The following is a 20,925-nucleotide window of genomic DNA, read 5'->3' on the forward strand; positions in this document are numbered from 1 at the left end:
GGACTTGATTAGCAGTCAACTGCTAGTCAAAAACTAGAACTGCATCAAACATACAGAATGCCCTCCTCAGTAGGATATTAAAGAACAGCGTCAGTAGGAGACGTAGGAAAGATCAAGCAGTAAACACCACAACTGAGCACCTGGAAAGTCGGACTCTTTTTTTTCTGCCTTTTTACAGCTGCCAAGACAATAAGCTAGTGCTCACCTCAAGCCTAAGGCACCTTATCTGGTGCGCAAGGGTATCCACATGCTTCATATGGACTAGACGAATACCTGGGATCAGGCAAAGACCATAGGATCAATAGATCATAGGATAAATCACAGTTACGTCCAGCAGAAGCCCCAATCTGTTTGGCTTCCCTCTGCCAGCACACAAGCAGCCCGAGAACAAGGCCCACGTGCATTTGGAACGACCTTGGAGTTACTATCACATGGTTTGCATGCCCGATTAGGTCAACAACAGCTATTTATTTTAGTAGAGTCAGTGAAACTCTTCAATGCCACATTTGCTCCAATAATCCTGTACCAGAGTCAGAATTCTGTCGCAGGTTGGTCCGACAGATTGATCTCATTTAAATCCTCTTGTATTTCACCTCCTTCTCTTTTGTTGGGTTCAAACCCACTCCATCAAGTCTCCCTCCCACCTGCCGCACGCTAACCAGGAGCTCGGCCCACAATAGCAAGAAGTCATCCCGCTGCCCTGTTTCCCAATTTGGGAAAAGGATGCAGGTTTTCACTTAGTCTGGACTAGGAGCCAGGACCCCTGACATTAAACATGTCCTTGCAAAGATACTTAAGCCCAATTCACTCATCTGCGTCTAGCAAATATCAATGGAATTTACCAACCTTAAAAGAAGATTTTAAATTCAAAGAACAATTATCATAGGAGGTCTCAAGCCGCAAAGCCTTGCCTAATGTGTTCAACCATTCTTCATTCACTACATTTTCTCAAGTGTATTGGAGAGCCACAGCACCTCCACACTTTATATTAAATACAAAATTAGCCAAGAGAGAAGAGAACAACTTATCTGCTTTGACAGCATCACCAGCTTCATAATCCTCAAAGCATTACAGTTTATTTTGACTATTATCACCACATCCCAGACGTGACTACTTATTTGAAATAGAACGCCAAGTTGTAATAAGTCAGACTTCTAATTAGAGATTTAAGTATTTTCATCTCCCAGGAATCTACACACTATGTGAAGATAAGCTACCTTACATTGCCATTACTCTTTGGAAATGGAAGCAATCTGTCTAACCTAAAGAATAAAAGAAAACTTTGTTGCTGACAAAGAATTAAAATTCAACTAAAATCACTATCTGATAAGTTGGTGGAAAACCACAGGCAGCACACGAGTCTTTTCTGCTAGGGAGAAAGGCTTTTAATTGGCAAAGATAATAGAATATAATGGGCATCAATTATTTAAGAGAGACTTCTTGAAAGAATCCCATTATTTGGAAAAGAAGCAGATCTATAGCAGTTAAGAAATCACTACCAGCAATCATTTCTGCCTGAATGAGAATTTTGCCCAGAAAAATCACCACCAGAACCATCTACTCAGCTGAGCACAAGGAGTAAAGGGAAAACCCTCTGCCAAGCTGAGCAAGTGATAGATTTGAGAAATTTTGTTGGCATTTCGGCTCCCAAGGAGTATGACAACCTACAAATCAGCTATTTGTCTCTACATGGTCTTTGAACTTCCTTTCCTAAAACAGTTTCCAAAGGAAAGCTACTAACTTGGGCATTTTGCAGTCAGTGTGGCAATCAGATCTACCAAAACAGGAATGAACTGCTTCATAGAGTTTTCTGAATTCTAAATTAAATCATAAACCAAACAATCCAGAAGTACACCTCAAGGGCTTGGCTCCAAGTGTACGCAGTATTAAGCTGTTCCTTGGAGGAACCTGCCAGGAGAATCTCCCCTCCCTTTGGGATTATTGGCCAGTCTCCTACAGACCAGATTCATCCCAAAAATTACAAAGCCTATCACACCAGTTTTATTCAAGATGTACTATTCCAACCGCAGGCTGCTAAAAAGTCCCTTCTACACAATATATTTGTTCAGCCAGAATACAAGAGCATACGTTAACATAATGCGTGAAGATTGTCAGAATTACCAACCCTGGACAAGCTCTGATATTAAACAAAGCTCCAGTGACCCACATCAATTACCTTTGTAAAGTTTGTTAATGTGTTGGTACTATCACGGTTCATTGCATCAGTTATTATACGCAAACTATCTTCTCAATTAAACAACGTTATCTAAAAGGGACTCTCCATCTGCTTTAAAGAGGTTTAATGATTGCCTTCATTCACAGCAAGATGACTCAGCTTAAGAAAAAAGATCACTTCTGATCATTTCTTATAAACCTGGGAAGCACCTACTTCGTAAAGACCTTGATATAGTAAAAAGCTGCTTAAAACAGTGACAGTCTCGCAGGAGTACAGAGACAAGAGTCAGACTACGCGCTGCTCACTAAGCAGACCAACCAGACTGGTACCTGCTTGCCTAAGTTTGCCTCACTTGAGTTATACTCAAGTTTCCAATACTGCACACAGAGGGCTCTCCCTCCTTCCACCATCGATGCTTCCATCTCCAAATACTTGATCAGCCACTAATCCTACAAATACAAACACACAAGGCAGCGTGAGCATTCTGTGTCTGTTACCATCAGACCAGCACTACCATCACAGCCTAACTCAAACTAGAAAAGAGTTAGTTTTCTCCTTTTCTGCAAGACAGTCATTCTCTCAGCACATGACCACCACAAACACTCATGAAGTGGGGGACTCAATTAAAACCTTGAAACAGAATCAAGTTTGAAAGCCGAATACAGATTTTACCTTATTGAAACCTAGCAAGTTCATTTGCATCAGATCACAGCCCTGCCCTCTGCGCATCAATACTTAATTCTTGGGGTCTCTAAGTCAGGGAGATCAACACAAGAAGAGGCTACACTATACGAAGAGGGAAATCCTCCAAACTATTTACTTCACAAAGGAAAGGTTGGACATAACCATTTCTTCATTCAGTAACACTGAAAAGTGACCTTTGTAAATCGGGGGAGGTCAGACGGAACAGGCTGCCCAGGGAGGTGGTGGAGTCACCATCCCTGGAGGTATTTAAAAGACGGGTAGACGAGGTACTCAAAGGACATGGATTAGTAGCAGAGAGGAATGTTTGGACTCGACGATCCAAGAGGTCTTTTCCAACCTGGTGATTCTATGATTCTACTTTTCCTTAATTAGAGCCTGCTAAGCTCCATGGCACTATACTGTTACCTGACTTACATGCATGAATTAAGACACAACATGATGGAGGCCAATCCTGTCTCTCTAAATATCAAGACAAACATCAAAAACATTTGGGTTTTGCAGTAAATTTTATTAACAAATTCACACTTGCAGTTTACGGATCACCATTCGCAGTCCTGCCTCAGCCAATGCTTAGTAGAAAGAGCAACAGATTATAGACGTTCTTCAAAGCGTACACACCTTCCCCTAACTTGAAAACAAGAGTGATCAAATGCTTCTGCTATGGGTCTATATAAATAGAATACAAAAAGTCAAAATACACTTATTTTCCACAACAAGGAAATATTAATTGTAACTCCTCATAGTGAGTAAAACCCAAAGGGCTGTTCTGATGGCTGGGAATTCTTGTTCTCCTGTCACCCATCGTGAGGGCCTTTAACAGAAGTAGCCGTATCCACCCACGAAGGACACCACCGCACAACCTAAAGCAAGGCAGTCTGAGATGCAGCGCATACACACACCACAACACACGGGCACCGGTGGATCCCGACACGCAAGATTTAAAATTATGATACACCAAGTTGCTTTGCATTTGAACAACAATGCTTAAATTTCTAGAGGAATACATCTGCCTCACTAAGGAAACTAGAGGGGAACAAAGGACTATCGTGCAGGATGTAGTCCAAGCCAGTTTCTGCTTCGAAATCATTGGTGAAAGGAAGATGAAGTGAATGCAAGCAAGGTAAGCAGCAAGAATGAAGAAGAATGATAGCCTGGCTCTCTGCAATCCCTCCACAGCAGCTATCGTGATCAGAATTGCTAAGTCATCCCTCTGAATGTAGCACAATTACAACATCCCAGCTGCACTGCAAGGTGGGAGATTAATGCCTGTTTGCAACCTTTGCTGGACCCACAATGATGGCAACGGTACACGGCCTGGAGCAGTCACAGGCACCGAAGACACAGACCTTTTTCTTCAATTACACGCATAGAGTGCCTACACAGTTCAGCTGTTAACACAATATCGCAGAGTGCACCCACAGAACAGATGTAACAGTTACCTCTGCAATCGGCTTGAGCACACATGAAGTTCCTAGAAGCCCTTAAGGGTCAATGCTACCACGTGTCTATCATACCCAGAAATCCATTAGAAGAACAGTGTCACACATTACATTAGAAGTGATTTTACTTGCTTTGGCTTGTCAAAAATTCTTCATTCTTCTGAAACAGAAGTTTCTAAACTCAGAAAAGCCATGCTAAGAGATCAGAATCGCAGAATCATGCGACGTGCTTAAACCTCAACTGGGAGACAACAATTTGTCTGAAATCTCTCACATACATCCTTGACATTTTGCTGGATTTCCAGGATCACTGCTTGTGCCCAGAAGACAACCAAACAGAAGATTTTATATTCACCAAGCATGAGCCAAGAACCATTACACCTGCAGAAAGACAATGAAAAACAAAACGTTGCCGCAGTGAACCTCTGAAAAAGAGGCAACTTAGATGACTCAAGTGAAGAGAGGTCATGTTCACCTTCCAGTACTGAAATATGTCATTTCTTATCCGTAACCAGCCCCAACTAGGTGTTGAAGCCTCCTGACCCAAGAGTGCACAGCCCACTGCTAACTGTCACGCTCCAGTATTCCTCCTAAGCAGCAGGTCACATCTGACAACGGGCAAGGATTCCCCTTTAGCTTCACCATGGCACTGCTGTGGACCACTGTGGCAGAAGAATTACAGACCTTCAGGCTGATATTCTCCATTCCAGAATGGCTTGTCTTATTATTTCAGTACCTATCACTACTCTGCTAATTAAAATGTAGTCAGAACTTAAGAGATTCTTCCTTGTTGACAATAGCGTTTCTCATCTCTGAGAAAATCTAACCAGCAGGCACTCCATTTTCACTGTAGCAGAAACCAAACTCCAAAACAAACTTAGCATTGCAATGCAGGGATCCTTATAGCGTTCACTTAAGGCTGATGAAATTTGCTTGCTGTGAGTTTTAAAGACTATTCCAATAGTAAATTGACTGAGGCAATAATCTTAAGGACTAAAAAGCCTTCTGTACAACGTAGGACACCCAAAAGCTGGATTCCTCCTCCTCCTTTCCCTAACTTTAGAGAACACACAAGAGCCATTGAAGCCTTTGAGGAAAGGGAGCGCATTCATTCCCTCAGGTCACTGATTGAGCAAAAGCAGTAGACAATGCTCAATCCTCTAATTCAGCTTTGAGCCAAACAGGCATTTACAAACCTGTCATCTGTAACTGACTTCATGAAACAGGCTGAAAGCACGAGGATGATCCGAGGGGCTGCAGCACCTCCCATCCAAGGACAGGCTGAGAGAGATGGGGTTGTTCAGCCTGGAGAAGAGAAGGCTCCGGGAAGACCTTAGAGCAGCTTCCAGTCCTGAAAGGGGCTCCAGGAAAGCTGGGGAGGGGCTCTGGATCAGGGAGTGCAGGGATGGGATGAGGGGGAAGGGTTTTCAGCTGCAGGAGGGGAGATTGAGATGAGATCTCAGGAAGAAATGTTTTCCTATGAGGATGGTGGGACCCTGGCCCAGGCTGCCCAGAGCAGTGGTGGCTGCCCCATCCCTGGAGGGGTTCAAGGCCAGGTTGGATGGGGCTTGGAGCCCCTGAGCCAGTGGGAGGTGTTCCTGCCCGTGGCAGGGCTTGGAACTGGGTGGGCTTTGAGTTCTCTCCCACTCCGAACCACTCTATGGCTCTATGAAACAGCTTTCACACCTCCTGGATATTACGATGGTCCCAAAGGCACTCCACAATGCAAAAGTACAGGAGAAAAATAAAATCCTCCAGGGAGCTGGAATTCGATCAGAAGGTAGCAAACGGCTGGAAAATTTGAGGTGGGAGAAATTAGCACAGGGTGGCACAAATAATAGTTTTAGCATCATTCTCAGGAAAGAGCAAATGTATTAAAACCACCTCAGTTAGTTTGCCAGCAACGGAAACTTCTTCAAATATGTAGGTTGGTGCATACTGGTTCAACACTGGCAGCCATGAAATTTGGTAAGGATTTGGTTACTGTGGCAGCATTACATTAGGAGAATCGGTTGATGACTGTTAGAAGGGTTACACAACTCCATCCACCCACCAAATATAGTGCAGCAAATTCCAAACAGAGAATGCCAACATCAAAATATGATAAAGAGCCCAAACGTGAATCTGAAATGACTGATCTTAGTGCTGGTACAAATGCACATCAGTACAATGTCCAAGAAGTGAGGCATTACCTCACCTTGATCAGTCATTTCCACACACACAGACTTTATGCTACTCATTTACACCTAAACTTTAGATATATCCAATAATATGAACGCAAAGAGACACACAGCTGTAGCAACCAAGTTGCAGGACTAATAAGTCATCTTCGCAGCAGGGAAGAGCACTGTTCAAGTGGACAGAAACCAACCAGAAGTCACTAGGAAAACCAAAACCACACACTAAATGGGTGAGCTCTTCTCTTCTTTGAAACACATTTGTGAAAGTACATCCAGAAGACAGTGGTTCACATTCTGTGGGGAAGGGGCTTCACTAGCCTGAAGTTCTTCATAAGTGTTTCAGGCCAAGACCCTGCACAACTCAGAGTCCATCCCTTCTAGCATGACTACCAAGTTCCATTTGACAGTTCACTTTGTTAGAAAACTCTTTAGGCAGAAATCAGTTTGCAGAGATGGGCACGATCAGTTCCCACAGCCTGTGGAACATACTCAATGTTTGGCAAGCTTCATTTCTTAACATATCTTCAGTCCATTCACCTCAAGCTACGTGTTCCAGCGCACAAATGAGTAACTAAAAGTGGCCCCCACCCCTCACAGTTATTCTCAGGTAGTAGAAATCCAGCAAAGGCGGAGAAATCCTGACAAGCATCACCTGCCAGCTGCGCCTTACATTTTGAAGAGGACAGGAGGATTGCTTCCCCACCTTCCTTCCACTGCTTTATTTGACCGATTACACAGAATGAAGTGCTATTAGTAAATCTGAATTACTGTGGTGCAGTAAAAGATGTACTACACATGTCTTCGTCTCTGCTTGTGTTTTGCAGGAAAGTCTGACTAGGAGTGTTAACACGCAAATAATGTATATTATGTTCCAATCGATTGCTCGAGAGAGCTACTCAGTACCAGTATTTGTCTTATCTAGCACAGGACTCATTCCATCTATGCAGATGCTTTACAGCAGTGATTTCTTTTCTGTGTATATTTTAAAATGGTACAATTCAAGAAGAAATTTTACCTTTGCACTTTAAGACACCAGAAGAGAAAAAACTTAACCCACACGAACTCTGCAGCCACACTCGTGGCAGTGTTTCTAATGCTCTGAAGGGATGCAGAAGTAGCACAGATGCTGCCATCCAAAAGCCAGTTCTACACGACGCGTACCTATAAAACCACAGACACTCTGGTATGACATCGATAAGCAGTTTAAAATCAAACCAGGAGAGGGAGCAAAAGTCCCTGAGACTGAACTGCTGCTATTTTGGGATCCGGAGGGGCGAGACTCCATCCAGAATTACATCCTTTGATAAACTAAAAGATACATTTACATACCTCGCCATCTGAAGAATGTGAGACTCAGGTTTTCAGACTCCATTGTGAAAGCTGTTCTGTTTTATAGCCTTCATCCTGCAGAAATATTTTGGCCACTATTTATTTTTTCCTTACGCTAACGATTCAAATAACATCATTAAAAACAAGCAAGTTGGTACATAGCCATGAAGGAACCCAGGATTTAAAAAAGCTTGTTTGTCTCAAGTGTGATGGAACACCTCTCCTACGAGGACAGGCTGGGAGAGCTGGGGTTGTTCAGCCTGGAGAAGAGAAGGCTCCGGGGAGCCCTTAGAGCAGCTTCCAGTGCTGAAAGGGGCTCCAGGAAAGCTGGGGAGGGGCTCTGGATCAGGGAGGGTGAGGAGAGGGTGAGGGGGAAGGGTTTTCAGCTGGAAGAGGGGATATCGAGATGAGATCTTAGGGAGAAATGTTTTGCTGTGAGGGTGGGGAGGCCCTGGCCCAGGTTGCCCATTCCTGGAAACATTCCCGGTCAGGCTGGATGGGGCTCTGAGCAACTTGATCTGGTTGAAGGTGTCCCTGCTCACTGCAGGGGGGTTGGACTGGATGGGCTGTAAAGGTTTCTTCCAACCCAAACCATTCTAGGATTTAATGTAAACATTTTTCAACTGAATCTCTGAACAGCCTATTCACTGTTGACCACTAACTTCAATGCTGATTTGCCTTTACAACAGCAATCATTATCAGTGCTTAGTTTTGCCAAGGGCAAACAACAAGTCACAAGATCAGACTTAAGAAACACCTCTCTTACTCCTACTTCTGTCCTTAATCACAACAACATGGCAATGACCATGAACAGGTAAATTCCCACCCAGATTTCCAGCTAGCACAAACCAGCGTTTCTTAAACTGTAACACAGTCAGCTCCAGCAGATGGGAATGATGGTATTTCAAAGAAATAAAGACTCTGCAGAGGACTCCCCAAGCAAAGGAGACAGAAAGAAACCCCAGCTCACATCAGACAGCTATAGAAAACCTAAAATGCAGGAGAACGCGCATATACTATCTCTTTAAATCACACTGCTCTACTGTACCAAAGACTGCTTAGACTGCCTAAGTAATTCAACCATTCTGCTGAGAAAAATAGTACAATTAGGCAGGGATACGCGCAGAAGGAAATTATGACAGCCTCATTCACAGGCTCAGTGCGCTAAGATGAAAGACAGGAGTGCTGGCAAGAACAGCCTAAAAGTATCTGCAGGCTGCAAAACACAAAAAAGGTGGAATTAACATAATAGAGAGGATATGACTAGGGACGATAGGATCAAATTAGAATAATGCAAGTGTGGGCTGCACATCAGGAAGTACTTCTGGCCTGCAAAATCCACTTACCTAAGAAGCTTCCCACCCACCCCCTCAGCAAGCAGCACGAGATGACCTCCTCGCCACCTGCATGTGCAGAAGGCAGAGGCCCTCGGACAGAACCAGGCTCTAAATAACAAACACAACTCACCTGGGTAGAGGCAACTCTTCCCATGCTAGGGATTGTAATCCCAAATGGGGCATAAACTCAGGTGAAATTCAGTGTACTGCGATGCTTCGCAGGTCTGCCCAGCTGTACCATACAAAATCAAAGAGATTCAAAATTGAAAGTGAAGAGGAAGCAAGTACGGTTGTTCCTAACCAGGCTCCCACCCTTCAGGGAGTCCTGAAGGAGCCCCTGCGCTTCTGCAACCGCTCTGTGTGGAAACTCAGCATCTCAAGGCCACCATCTGACATGCAACACAGAACCCAGCACAGCAGTTCCAGTTCAGCATCGCCGACCAGCACACCAATAAAAGCCACCCAACTTACTGGGTGTAAAAAAGTCAAATTAAGCTTTGAGATGCTGCTTGCAAGAAGCACTTAATAATTTACTGGTTTAATAATTTACTCCTCCTATCAGTATGCTGCAAAAAAAACACCTTGAAATATCTCGTTCTTTTTTCCTCGTAGCTTCTGTGATCTGCCATTGAAGCAGCTCTTCCCACAGATACCTCTTTGAGCGTATTTTTGCCAGAAGACACCTTCCCTAAGGACTGATGGAGATTTGTGCAAATAACCAGGCCAACAAGATTGCAAATCCAGTTCAGAAATGTGTACGTCTATACTCTGCATTGTCCCAGAAGTCCATTACTTTAAGTGGATAAGGATGGAGCTCAGCATCGCTCACTCAACATGAAGGTAAGCTCTCCAAGCACTGTACTTGGCACGTTTGTGAAGAATAGATCTGTTCCTGCTCCTCCTAACACCATGTTTCTAGGTACTTGTTCAGTGTCATCCCTCTAACATCATTTAAAAATGGACTTTGTTGACAAGTGGGAATCACTGCACTGGAGAATACACTAATTTTTAGGACTGATCCATGCCAAGCATGAGAAATGGAGAACCATCAGCCTGCTGCTGGTGACCCAGGAGCATGTATGTAAAGAGAGCATCACGTACAGGCTTGCTCTGAAGTGAGGTGTTTGGAGGAGAGGGAAGGAGACCTTCAGACATACACTTGGCCCATGGTAATTACAGCAACGCTTGTTTGCTTGCTGAGGACCCAGGACCCACAAACATTGCCAAATACTTTCCACACACACATTTCTGAAAGTGCATTTCAATTTCCTTGACAGCAAATTCATAAGGAAGAACATCAAAGCACTAACCAGCATGAAAACATACTTTGTTCTTAAAGTTCATAACACAAGAACTCCAAAGTTAGGAATCTCAGAAGCTGTGTTCTGTGTCAGCAGAATAAAAGGCTTCGTTAGCGAAGGATTTCAGATCCGCTCGGTACTTATAATTCTTCAGGTCTGCTCTGCTTTAAATGGGACAGATTTACTTCACTGCAAGTTTTGAAACCATCTCGAAACTCATTATGTTACAGGATGGGTTACTTTCTGCTGCATTGCTTTTCCTCTCCCAAAATAGCATGTATTTTCGCTGTCGCCTTTACAGAACGTATTTTCTCTCCCTCCTCTGATTTCCCAGGAGCTTTCTGGATACCAGCATACCATTTTGTCATTGCTGTGCTTTTTTGCCTCCTCCTCCTTTATACTTGTATTATTTTTACAGTACCCACCAGTTTTCAAAACTAATTTGTCTTTATGTGTCGTCATTTAGCTTAACACATAGCAGATATTGTCTAATTCTTGTTCTTAATATTTCAACAGAGGTACAAAATGATTTAGTTGAGTTTAGTTAGCAAGTTCATGCCTTATTACACATCTTCCCACTATTGATTTCCTACAGTCTGCCAGAACAACAAATGTCCCTTCTAAGAGATGCTCACTCATCTGCTGATGTACAAATCACACTAATGATGCTGAAATGAGTGCTTCAAAAGCAAAAGCACTCCCTTCGGTGTCAAAGCCTTACCCTCGTAGCTCAGTAGTTGTACTGTTCCAGTTACACACTGAAAACAAAATAAGCAGAACTGGTTTAAGTTATTTGAAGAAGGGAGTTTACATCCCACCCAACCTCAGAATTACAGCATCCCCCTCTGCGATAGGGCTGACAGAACACATAGTGTGGCACTGAAGTGTCAGTTTTGGACACAAACTATGCCTTCCACGCAAATGTATGATCAAAACAAGGTAAAGGTGCATCTTTTAATAACCGTGCTTCTACTGTGGACTTCTCCCAGCAAGGCTATTGGTCACAACTAGAATTTTTCCAGGACCAAACAAAAGCATTCATCTGCATCTTTGTGGACAAGAAAACAAAATCCTGCCCAAGCATGAGCATACTTTAATAGATGCAGGATACCTCTACTTCACCAAAGCAAACAAAAATAAGCTGCTGTTCAAGCGCAGCAGAGGCAAGGAAATATGATTTACGTCACATGCACAGCCTCCGTAAAGGACATCTCTGGAGGAGGGGAAAAAGCCAGACTGGTCTCTACACTAATGCAATCTCTGGCTTCCTGCTGAGGCTGTGTGCAAGGGCAGCACGCAGTGCCAACAGCGACATGCAAAGCCACAAGCTCGTTTTATGTAGGGCATGAGGCAGCCTTCACATGTGACTGTCACCAGAGCAACAACTTCCACTTACTAGATTGCACTAAGTACACCTCAGCTGAGACCGAGAGCATCTTCGAAACACAGCAAGGATTTCTTAAAGCTCCAAATTGACTGTTTTTTCCCCGGAGAACAAAGCCAGCGCCGGATTCATTTAAAAATAAATCAGTGAGGCCAGGTGCAGAATTCCGACTGAGTTGCAAATAACAGCCCTCTAAGATTGTTCTGTCTTTGCAGACAATTCCTCTCTATCTCCTGCTCAAACTCTTACCAGGCACTTTCTCAGTGGAAAAGCAGCATAGTTTCTAATTTGATTACGTTAAGTACAAATACCACTTTCTAAGCTGGTAACATGCCAGCGTGGAACTTCTAGAGCTGGAAAAAATTGTAGGGATCTGAGAAGATCCGTATGCTTGGTTTTACACATTGACACTAAAAAGTGCGTTACCAAAACAGATCTATTGCATGTCCCCTACACTGAGGATCTCAGCTTTAGAAGTTCTTGCCCTCCAATGTTAAATCGAATGGATTAACTGAAAATTAGTCTTATGCAACTTAATGAGTTAAGTACCTATTGTTATCTTTAACATGCTGATTCATTACACTGAACAAAGCCTTGTAATCAACTAATTATCCTCAACTCCACTTGTGGGTTTTAAGGCTGATTTGCACTCCACAAATTCCTACAAAATGAAGTGAAACAGCACCCAAATCGTTTTTGGTGTCCTCGTGAGGTAAGGTGCACATCTGCCCCTGCTAACCCATCCGCCTCCTCCTCCCTCCCTATGCAAATAAACTTACTTTCTACTCTGGCCCCCATTTTTGGGGTTTTTTTTTGCAGGACATAAACCATCATATATTTACGTTATGGGACTGGTGGGCTTCTTGACTCTAGAAGTCTAGGACAGAGCTCATCAACGGTTCTCCACCCCCCAAGAGATCAAGATAAAGGATTTCTACAAATATGCCAGCTCTTCCAAATTATTTCAGAGGTCTTCATCTGCATCTCCTTCCTATTGCAAGAGTTGAAAAGTTTCGAGACCTGTGGATTTCTTTTATTGTTTGGGTTTTGTTTAATGTCTCTTATTAAGTATAAGAGCTAATGATAAGAATCTTATCTTGTATAACATCTCCATGCTTCTCTTTGTATCACACAAGTTGAGGACCATCTGGTAACATGACACAGCTGCTCTGACACTACAGTGTCAGTGACCCACATCCACTTAAACAGGTTGAACTGCTGTGGAGAACGGAGCCCAAGCCGGTTAGAAAACACAATTCACCTCTCAAGGAATAAGCACTACCGCTGACTTCCAAGAAGTACTCATTTCTTTAAGTATTTGACTAAGAAACTCCTCTAAAAAGCATTGCAGGGATTTTTAGCTTTGAGGTACTGAAGGGTAAAGAAAGAGCTCTGATCACCACTGGTACCGGGGCACAAAGCGGTCCTGCCTCCCAAAGGAGGGAGCAGGGAGGTCTGTGCACAGGAGGGAACAAGGTGGATGTCCCACCTCACACCCTGCCTCTCTCCTAACACCACAGGCCCCCAAAGTAAGCATCCCTAAACTACAGCAAAGAAGGGATCCTTATTCCCACCCAAACAGATGCAAGGTGCACGTGACACTTAATCCTGGGGAAACCCAGACTGCGCTGTGAATGGGAAGCTACAGCCAGCCAGAACCTGCAGGTTATGTTTTCAGAAAGCCAAGATAACCGCAGGAATGAGAGAAGACTCTAAAACAAGGGTATTTACCGAGTTGGAGACTCCCTCCATCTATCATATCCAGCCAGAGAAGACACCGCTCCTGTGGCTGATTTGTCCTCCCAGGCAGCTGCATCCTGAGCACCCTCCCAGGGAGGCAGGGACTCCTGGAGAAGGGACCACGACTGCTCCCTACAAAGGCGGGGGATGATACGGACAGATACGGGACGATTCAAGGGGGTACCATTCCTCAGATGAGGGTAGCCCTGAAAACCTGACTGCCCACAGAGATACGCGGGGGCAAAAATCCCAGCCTGGGACTAGAGTGGCAGAGAGGGCTGTCTCCCAGCGTCCCCAGTCAGCCCTGCAGGCTCTGCCTCAAAGCAATACAACTCTGCCATAAATATCCCAGATTAATTCTGATCCCAGCATCAAATCCACTTAAGAGACTTAAAAGCCTCCGAGTCCCCGGAGCTGCCTGCCCAAAGAGGGCTCTGCAAATGAGTCTTGGGCTGGAAAGCAGAAATATTATCAAACAAGGCAAACCATTTGTACAATTTTTGGTAATGTCATTTGTGAGAGAGAAATGGGACGAGATAGCCGAGCTGACATCCTGTACTAGAAGCAGAGCCACAAACAAATCCTCGGGTACTGGACACAGACGCATGGGGTAGGATTTGTGTCAATATTCCATGCTTTCTGGAAATAGCTCTTTCTCCTCGTGGGACTGATGGTTAAATGACAGCATATGCTCTCCAGTCTGTTTAAGGAGCTATTCGCTTAGTTTTCATGGAGACATCTCCGTTTATAAAAAAAAAAAGACTAAAATGATTACGCCTGCATCGCCCCAAAACCCCCACGTGTTAGCGCGGGCAGCGCAGAGGGGCTTGGGGAGCAAGAGCTGCTGCGCTTCCCACCCTGCTGCACCGGACGGGCACGGGGCATGTGGAAAACAGGCAAAGGAGCACCAAGAGACCAGAGAGCCTTCCTTGGTCTCCTTGAGCCTCCGCAACGCTGAACGCTGTTTCGGAGCACCCCGATTTTAGGACTCCCTAAGCAGTGGCACCCATCCCACCAGGACACACACACGGTCAGCGAGAGATGGGGGAGACTGGGAGTGATTCCAGGGATCATTCCTGGAGCAGGAAGAGGGATGCAGCCCCGGCAGTGGGAGCCGGGAGGGTACTCAAAGTGGGGGAGACGGGGCTGTCCCAGCAGGAGCGCCCCCAGCCCCAAGGGTGGCGAGCACCACCCCCCCAGCCCTGGAACGCCCGGCATCAGCCCCCCCCAGCCCCGGGAACGCCCGGCATCAGCCCCCCCAGCCCCGGGAACGCCCGGCATCAGCCCCCCCCAGCCCCGGGACGCTCGGCATCAGCCCCCCCCAGCCCCGGGAACGCCCGGCATCAGCCCCCCCAGCCCCGGGAACGCCCGGCATCAGCCCCCCCAGCCCCGGGACGCCCGGCATCAGCCCCCCCCAGCCCCGGGACGCCCGGCATCAGCCCCCCCCAGCCCCGGGAACGCCCGGCATCAGCGCCCCCAGCCCCGGGACGCCCGGCATCAGCCCCCCCCAGCCCCGGGAACGCCCGGCATCAGCCCCCCCAGCCCCGGGACGCCCGGCATCAGCCCCCCCCAGCCCCGGGACGCCCGGCATCAGCCCCCCCCCCAGCCCCGGAACGCCCGGCATCAGCCCCCCCCCAGCCCCGGAACGCCCGGCATCAGCCCCCTCCCCAGCCCCGGGGACTCCCGGCATCAGCGCCCCCAGCCCCGGGGACGCCCGGCATCAGCGCCCCCAGCCCCGGGGACGCCCGGCATCAGCCCCCCCCCAGCCCGGGACGCCCGGCATCAGCGCCCCCAGCCCCGGGGACGCCCGGCATCAGCCCCCCCAGCCCCGGGGACGCCCGGCATCAGCCCCCCCCCAGCCCCGGGGATGTCGGAGCGCTCGCAGCCCGTCGCGCTGCATCCGAGCGGCGCGGGGGGCTCTGAACGTGACTCTTGCTTTTCCCACTCCGTTCACGTCAAAACTAAGTCTTAAACACTCGGCCAGAAGTAGAAACGCGTCGGGTACGACTCGAGTTATTGCTATTCTTAAATTCCTGTTACTTAAGAATGGCGCGCAATTAAGCAGCCTGCCGCACGCTCCTGTAAAGAAACCTGCGATTAATTACAGATTATAGAGGCTGGAAATAGATGCAAAGGCTGGGAGCGAGGGAGCGACCGCGTCTCCGGCATGGGCGAGCCGACACCCGCCCGAGCCGGCCCCGGGGCGAGCTGCCAATGTTTACTGACCCCGAGCCGGGTCACTTTCCTCGGCGGCGACGGCGCGGCTCCCCAGGGAGCACCGCATCCCCCCCGAGGGGCCAGCGGCTCCCGGGCACCCGCACCGGGCCCGGGGACACGGGCACAGCTCGGCCCGGGGGGCGACGTGCCCGGAGCATCCCCCCTCCAACCATCTCCCCTGAGCGCAGGGGGCGGCGTGCCCAGCGCATCCCCCCTCCAAGCATCTCCCTTGGCTCCAGGAGGTGGCATGGCCGGAGCAACCTCTCTAAGCACCCCCTCTCCCCGAGTGCGGCGGGTGGCGGCGTGCCCGGAGCATCCTCCCCGAGCATCCCCTCCCAGGCGGCCCCTCTCAGCGCGGGGGGCGCCGTGCCCGGAGCATCCCACCCCCCTCCAAGCATCTCCCTTGGGCGCAAAGGGCGGCGCGCCCGGAGCATTCCCCTCTTCGAACATCCCCCTCTAAGCGCGAGGGGGTGCCGTGCCCCGAGCATCCCCTCTCCGAGCAGCCCCTCCAAGTGCGGGGGGCAGCGTGCCCGGAGCATCCCCCCCCCTCCAAGCATCTCCCTTGGGCGCAAGGGGCGGCGTGCCCGGAACATCCCCCTCCTCTCCGAGCATCCCCCCTCCCTCCTCTCTAAGTATCCCCCTCCTCTCCGAGCATCCCCCTCCTCTCCCTCCCGAGCGCAAAGAGCCGGGGGCACCGCAGAGGGAGCCCCCTGCACGGAGGGAGGGCAGAGCCCGCAGCTCCCGCCGGAGCGGCGAGAGGTACCGGCATCCCGGCGGGCGAGGGGTCCCGAGGATGCCAGAGCGGAGAGAGGCAGCGGCATCCCCGCGCCCGGGCAGAGCCTGCGGGGCTTCTCCCCTCCTACGGAGCGAAAAGGGAAGGCAAACCCCGCTATCAGCGACGGAGAAAGGGGTCGGCGCTTACTTCTCGTGCCTGGCGTTCTCCTGGATGGCGCCGAGCACGGCCGGGAAGGCGGGGGGCACGGGCTGCAGCCTGCATGCCGCCAGGTGCCGGTGATGCTCGTCCTGCAGGCAGGCGTTTTCGTGGTACAACTTGGCCACTTGCTGCTCCAGCTCGTCGATCCGGCGCTTCTGCTTCTCCAGCAGCTCCTGCTGCGTCTCGATGATCTTGTTGAGCTCCTTCAGGTACTCGGCCGCCTTGCTGGGGTTCTCGGCCGGGCTCTCCATGTCGCGGGGCGCAGGTGCCGGCCCGCCCGCTCCGCTGGGAACTTAAAGTGCGAGGGAAGGAATAAATAACCCGCCGGAAACCGGCCCCGCGCCGGCTCCGCTCCTTCCCCTCCTACGGCGGCGCGCGGGGAGCCGGGCCCGCCGCCATGGCGGGGACGGGAGGATGCGGGGCTGCGGGGCGGGGGCAGAGCCGGGGGGGGGTGCGGGAAGCGGGGACTGCGGGCTCCGAGCCCCGGGCAGGAGCGGAGCGCGGGGGGATGCGGGGGCAGAGCCGGGGGGAGCGGGTGGGGGGAGTGGAGCTGAGCCAGGGAGGCGGGAGGGTGCGGGGCTCCCGGGGCGAGGGCAGAGCCGGGGGGCTGCGGGGCTCTGTGGGGGAGCGGTGCGGGGCGCCTGGGCGGGGGCAGAGCCGGCGGGGATTGCGGGAACTGGGGGGCTGCGGCACTCCCGGGAGGGCGAGGGCAGAGCCGGGGGAGCTCGGGGGGAATTGCGGGAACCGGGGGGCTCCCCGGGGCGGGCGAGGGCAGAGCCGGGGGGGTCGCGGGAGCCGAGGGGCTGCGGGCTCCCGGCCCCGGGGGAGGGCAGAGCCGGGGCGGTGCGGGGCTCCTGCGCGGCGACAGAGCCGGAGGGGCTGCGGGGCTGAGCCGGGGAGCGGGAGGCTGCGGGCTCAGCCCCGAGCGGAGGCAGAGCGGGGGTTGTGCGGGAGCCCCGGGGCCACCGAGCAGAGGCGGAGGCGCTGCGGGCTCAGCCCCGGGCGAGGGCAGAGCCGAGCCGTCGCCTGGCGGCAGCAGCCCCCGCCGGGCACGGGACCCGCCGCTCCCCGGCAGGGACAGCGCCCCGAGGAGCCGCGGGGGCTCGGCGGGGGGAGACACCCAGGGGGTGCGGGGGGAGCCCCGCGAGAGATGCTGGGAGCCCGGGGATGCGGGCAGAGCCCCGGTGGGGATGCTCGGATAGCTCCGGGGCTGGAGGGATGCGGGCAGAGCCCCGGGAGAGATGCGAGGGTCCCAGGGACCGGGGGGTTGCGGGGATGCTGTGTGCGGGGTCGGGCAGGCGGCAGAACCCAAGCTGCTCCGCGTCCTGGAAGGATCGGTTCTGGTTTCAGTGGCACCGGGGTGGCACCCGCCGAGGAGGGGGCTCCGTGCACGCCCCCCTCGGCAGCGGGACCCCCGCGCTGCCCCCTCTCCCAGCTGTCGGGACCCCCGCGCTGCCGCCCAGGTGCCCCCAAACCCCGCGGGTGAACTCACTGCTTCCCGTGCAGGGTGCCTCGAGCCGAGGTTTGGGTCCTGTATCATCCCAAGTGGATGCGCGTTGGGAATGCTTGTGAAAACCAGGAATAGGAAAGGGAAACAGAGGGAGATACTGCAGGAAGAAGATAGGAAGGTGAAGACATGCTTTTCTCCTCCCTTCCTGTCTCCTTAGTTTTTTCCTCTTCTTTTTTTTTTCTGCCTCTTCACCTTTAAACTTCACAAGTTTTCCATTAGTGGCATTTTCTTCCAGCCCTTCTTTCTGCTCTCACTGAAGCACAGAGCCTTGCTTGTGGCCTCAGCCTTTTCTAGTCCTTGCCAAGATGCATTGCTTTTGGATCCCGGCTGATGGAGCTGAGCGAGGAGGTTTGGGGCTAAGAGGGCTTGGAGTCCCTGGGCTCTCCCCCTCCACCCTTGGCAAGAGCAGCTGAAGCTCTTGCACGGAGCTCCGAAGTGGGAAGCGTACATCCCACATTCTCTCCCTCTGCCTCTCACTGCTTGCTTGTCAATGTGGAGAAAAGGGGCATGAGGGGAGAATAAAGCCTAGAAAGGCAGAGATTCACCTGGCAGTGTGTGCTGATTTTAGGTAGAAATAAGTTATCGGCACACTTACTATAACTCTGGACACGTGCGAGGAACGGTTGTTGTGAATATTGAAGTGACTGAAGCATGAAAGGCTGATTTCCAGCCCTAGTGGAGAATTCACAGAGAAGTCTTTACCTGCTCTTTGAAGAGGCCAAGCTTCTTCTCCCGTAATTTGATCAGTACTTTTCATTAGCCCAGAGCAGTGGTGGCTGCCCCATCCCTGGAAGTGTTCCAGGCCAGGTTGGATGAGGCCTGGAGCCCCTGATCCAGTGGGGGGTGTCCCTGCCCAGGGCAGAGGATTGGAACTGGATGGACTTCTAGGTCCCTTCCAACACAAAACATTCCATGATTCTGATTACAATTGCTAAAAATCATTTTTTCCACAATAGTCTTTGTTCAGAATATATTTGCTGAAGAGCAGTTTACTCTGCTCTTTGTGGAAAAAAAATGCTTATCACCATGTCTCACGGAGGCAGCCTGCGTGGTGCGGTAGTATTTGAGGCAGTCAGAATGTTTGTGAGGGGTTAAATCGATAAAGCAAGAGAACTTGCGTTTTGTATACCAAATAAAATGCAAAGTAAGAAGCTCAAGACTCATTCATGTATTTGCAGACAATAAAAGCTTATTAAGCGTTTCACAGAAGGGACAGCTGAAGCATGGCAGGAGCAGTTAGCGCAGCCAGGATGTGTTTGAGAGACGTCTCTTCAGGTAGACTGAGCTCATGGGACCTGTGCAATACTGCTAAAGAGGCATCAGATGGTTTGAGTGTCATTGTTTTCCTTCTTCCTCTTGCAGATGGTAGGAAAAAGCCTCAGTTCCCAAATAGCAAAGCTGTCTCTTGTTCAGTGACTTGCAGTCTTGTCAGATAAGCTAGCGGAGCAGCAATAGCTTGTGAAGGAGCTGGCTTCTCCTTTTTGTCTGGTTGGCTTTGGAAGAGTGTTTTGAGAGGATACCAGTAACAGGATGATGAACTTGACCTACCAGTCAGAATCACAGAATCACAGAATGGTTTGGGTTGGAAGGGACCTGAAAGCCCACCCAGTGTGACATTCCTGCCATGGGCAGGGACACCTCCCACTGGATCAGGGGCTCCAAGCCCCATCCAACCTGGCCTGGAACCCCTCCAGGGATGGGGCAGCCACCACTGCTCTGGGCACCCTGGGCCAGGGCCTCCCCACCCTATAGACAGCGTGGAAAAAATAAAACCTACTGGAAATGCTCTTCCCAGGAAACAATTAATTAGACTGAAAAATACAGCAAGCCTGCTGAAATGCCCTTGGGTTGGCACCTGGCTTCCTGGACCACATTGCTGGTTTGTTTGTGTGTCGCTGGCACTTGGTGTTTAGGAGCAATAAGGAGTCTTGTGTGTCTGAGGGATTGTTTCTGTGAGCCTCCGAGGGGCTGAATGCTTCGTCGCCCTCCGTAAATTAACAAGAAGAGATAAACTTGGAAGATAAGCATATTCATGAAATCAATCATATATTCAATCTCTGTCTGTGTAAACCACAGATTGTGAAATCAGACCCAGCTTGTTCAGATTTGCTCAGTTAGAAAATTAAGTGACATCAAGCCTAACCTTTTAAAAACGAAAATTGCCAAAATAGCATTCTTATTACTTGCTAGTATCTTGCATCAGACTGTCCATTATTATAAGCTAAGCAGCACATGGCTACTTCTTACCTGGGAAAGCACCCAGATAAGGAAGATTTAAATATGAAAGGAAATCTTCCTTGTTTGTTAAGTGAGATTCTCTTACTAATTTATTATTATAGCTCATCACACTTTGGAAAAACCTGAGAATGGTCTTAATTTTAGCCTGTCTCGAGTCTTGGTGTTTTCTAGTGAATCAATGCCCTGCAGAGAATCATTTCTGAGCGTAGGATTATTGGTTCCAACGTTGGGATTGGGTCTCTCCTTGCGGGACTTCCGTGCAGGCAGTTGCCCTGAGGAGCACAGGTGTTTTTGCCCATCCCATTCCGAAATCCTGGCTCCTGTTGCACTTGCTTCCTACCTGCCTAACTTGGATGTTTTGTCAGTTTTAAGCTGAATATACTGCATAGAAACTAAGCATAAACATAGCATATGACTATTTAGGAAATGGTTTGG

General features: G+C 49.7%; 1 protein-coding gene across 5 annotated transcripts in view; it reads right to left on the reverse strand.

Annotated features, from left to right (window-relative positions):
* The window catches only part of LOC128853247 (IQ motif and SEC7 domain-containing protein 2-like), a 183,401-nt gene extending 166,219 nt beyond the window's left edge, over positions 1 to 17,182 (reverse strand). For all 5 annotated transcript variants that reach the window (XR_008451632.1, XR_008451631.1, XR_008451630.1 and 2 more), the window contains exon 1: positions 16,731 to 17,182. Coding sequence is in view for 2 of the 5 variants with exons in the window: in XM_054076434.1 (XP_053932409.1) it covers positions 16,731 to 16,993 (263 nt within the window). In the remaining 3 variants the exon portion in view is untranslated. The remainder of the gene's footprint in view (positions 1 to 16,730) is intronic.
* Between the last annotated feature and the right edge of the window lie 3,743 nt (positions 17,183 to 20,925).

The sequence above is a fragment of the Cuculus canorus genome, chromosome 11 (genome assembly GCF_017976375.1).
Source record: "Cuculus canorus isolate bCucCan1 chromosome 11, bCucCan1.pri, whole genome shotgun sequence".
NCBI lineage: Eukaryota > Metazoa > Chordata > Aves > Cuculiformes > Cuculidae > Cuculus > Cuculus canorus.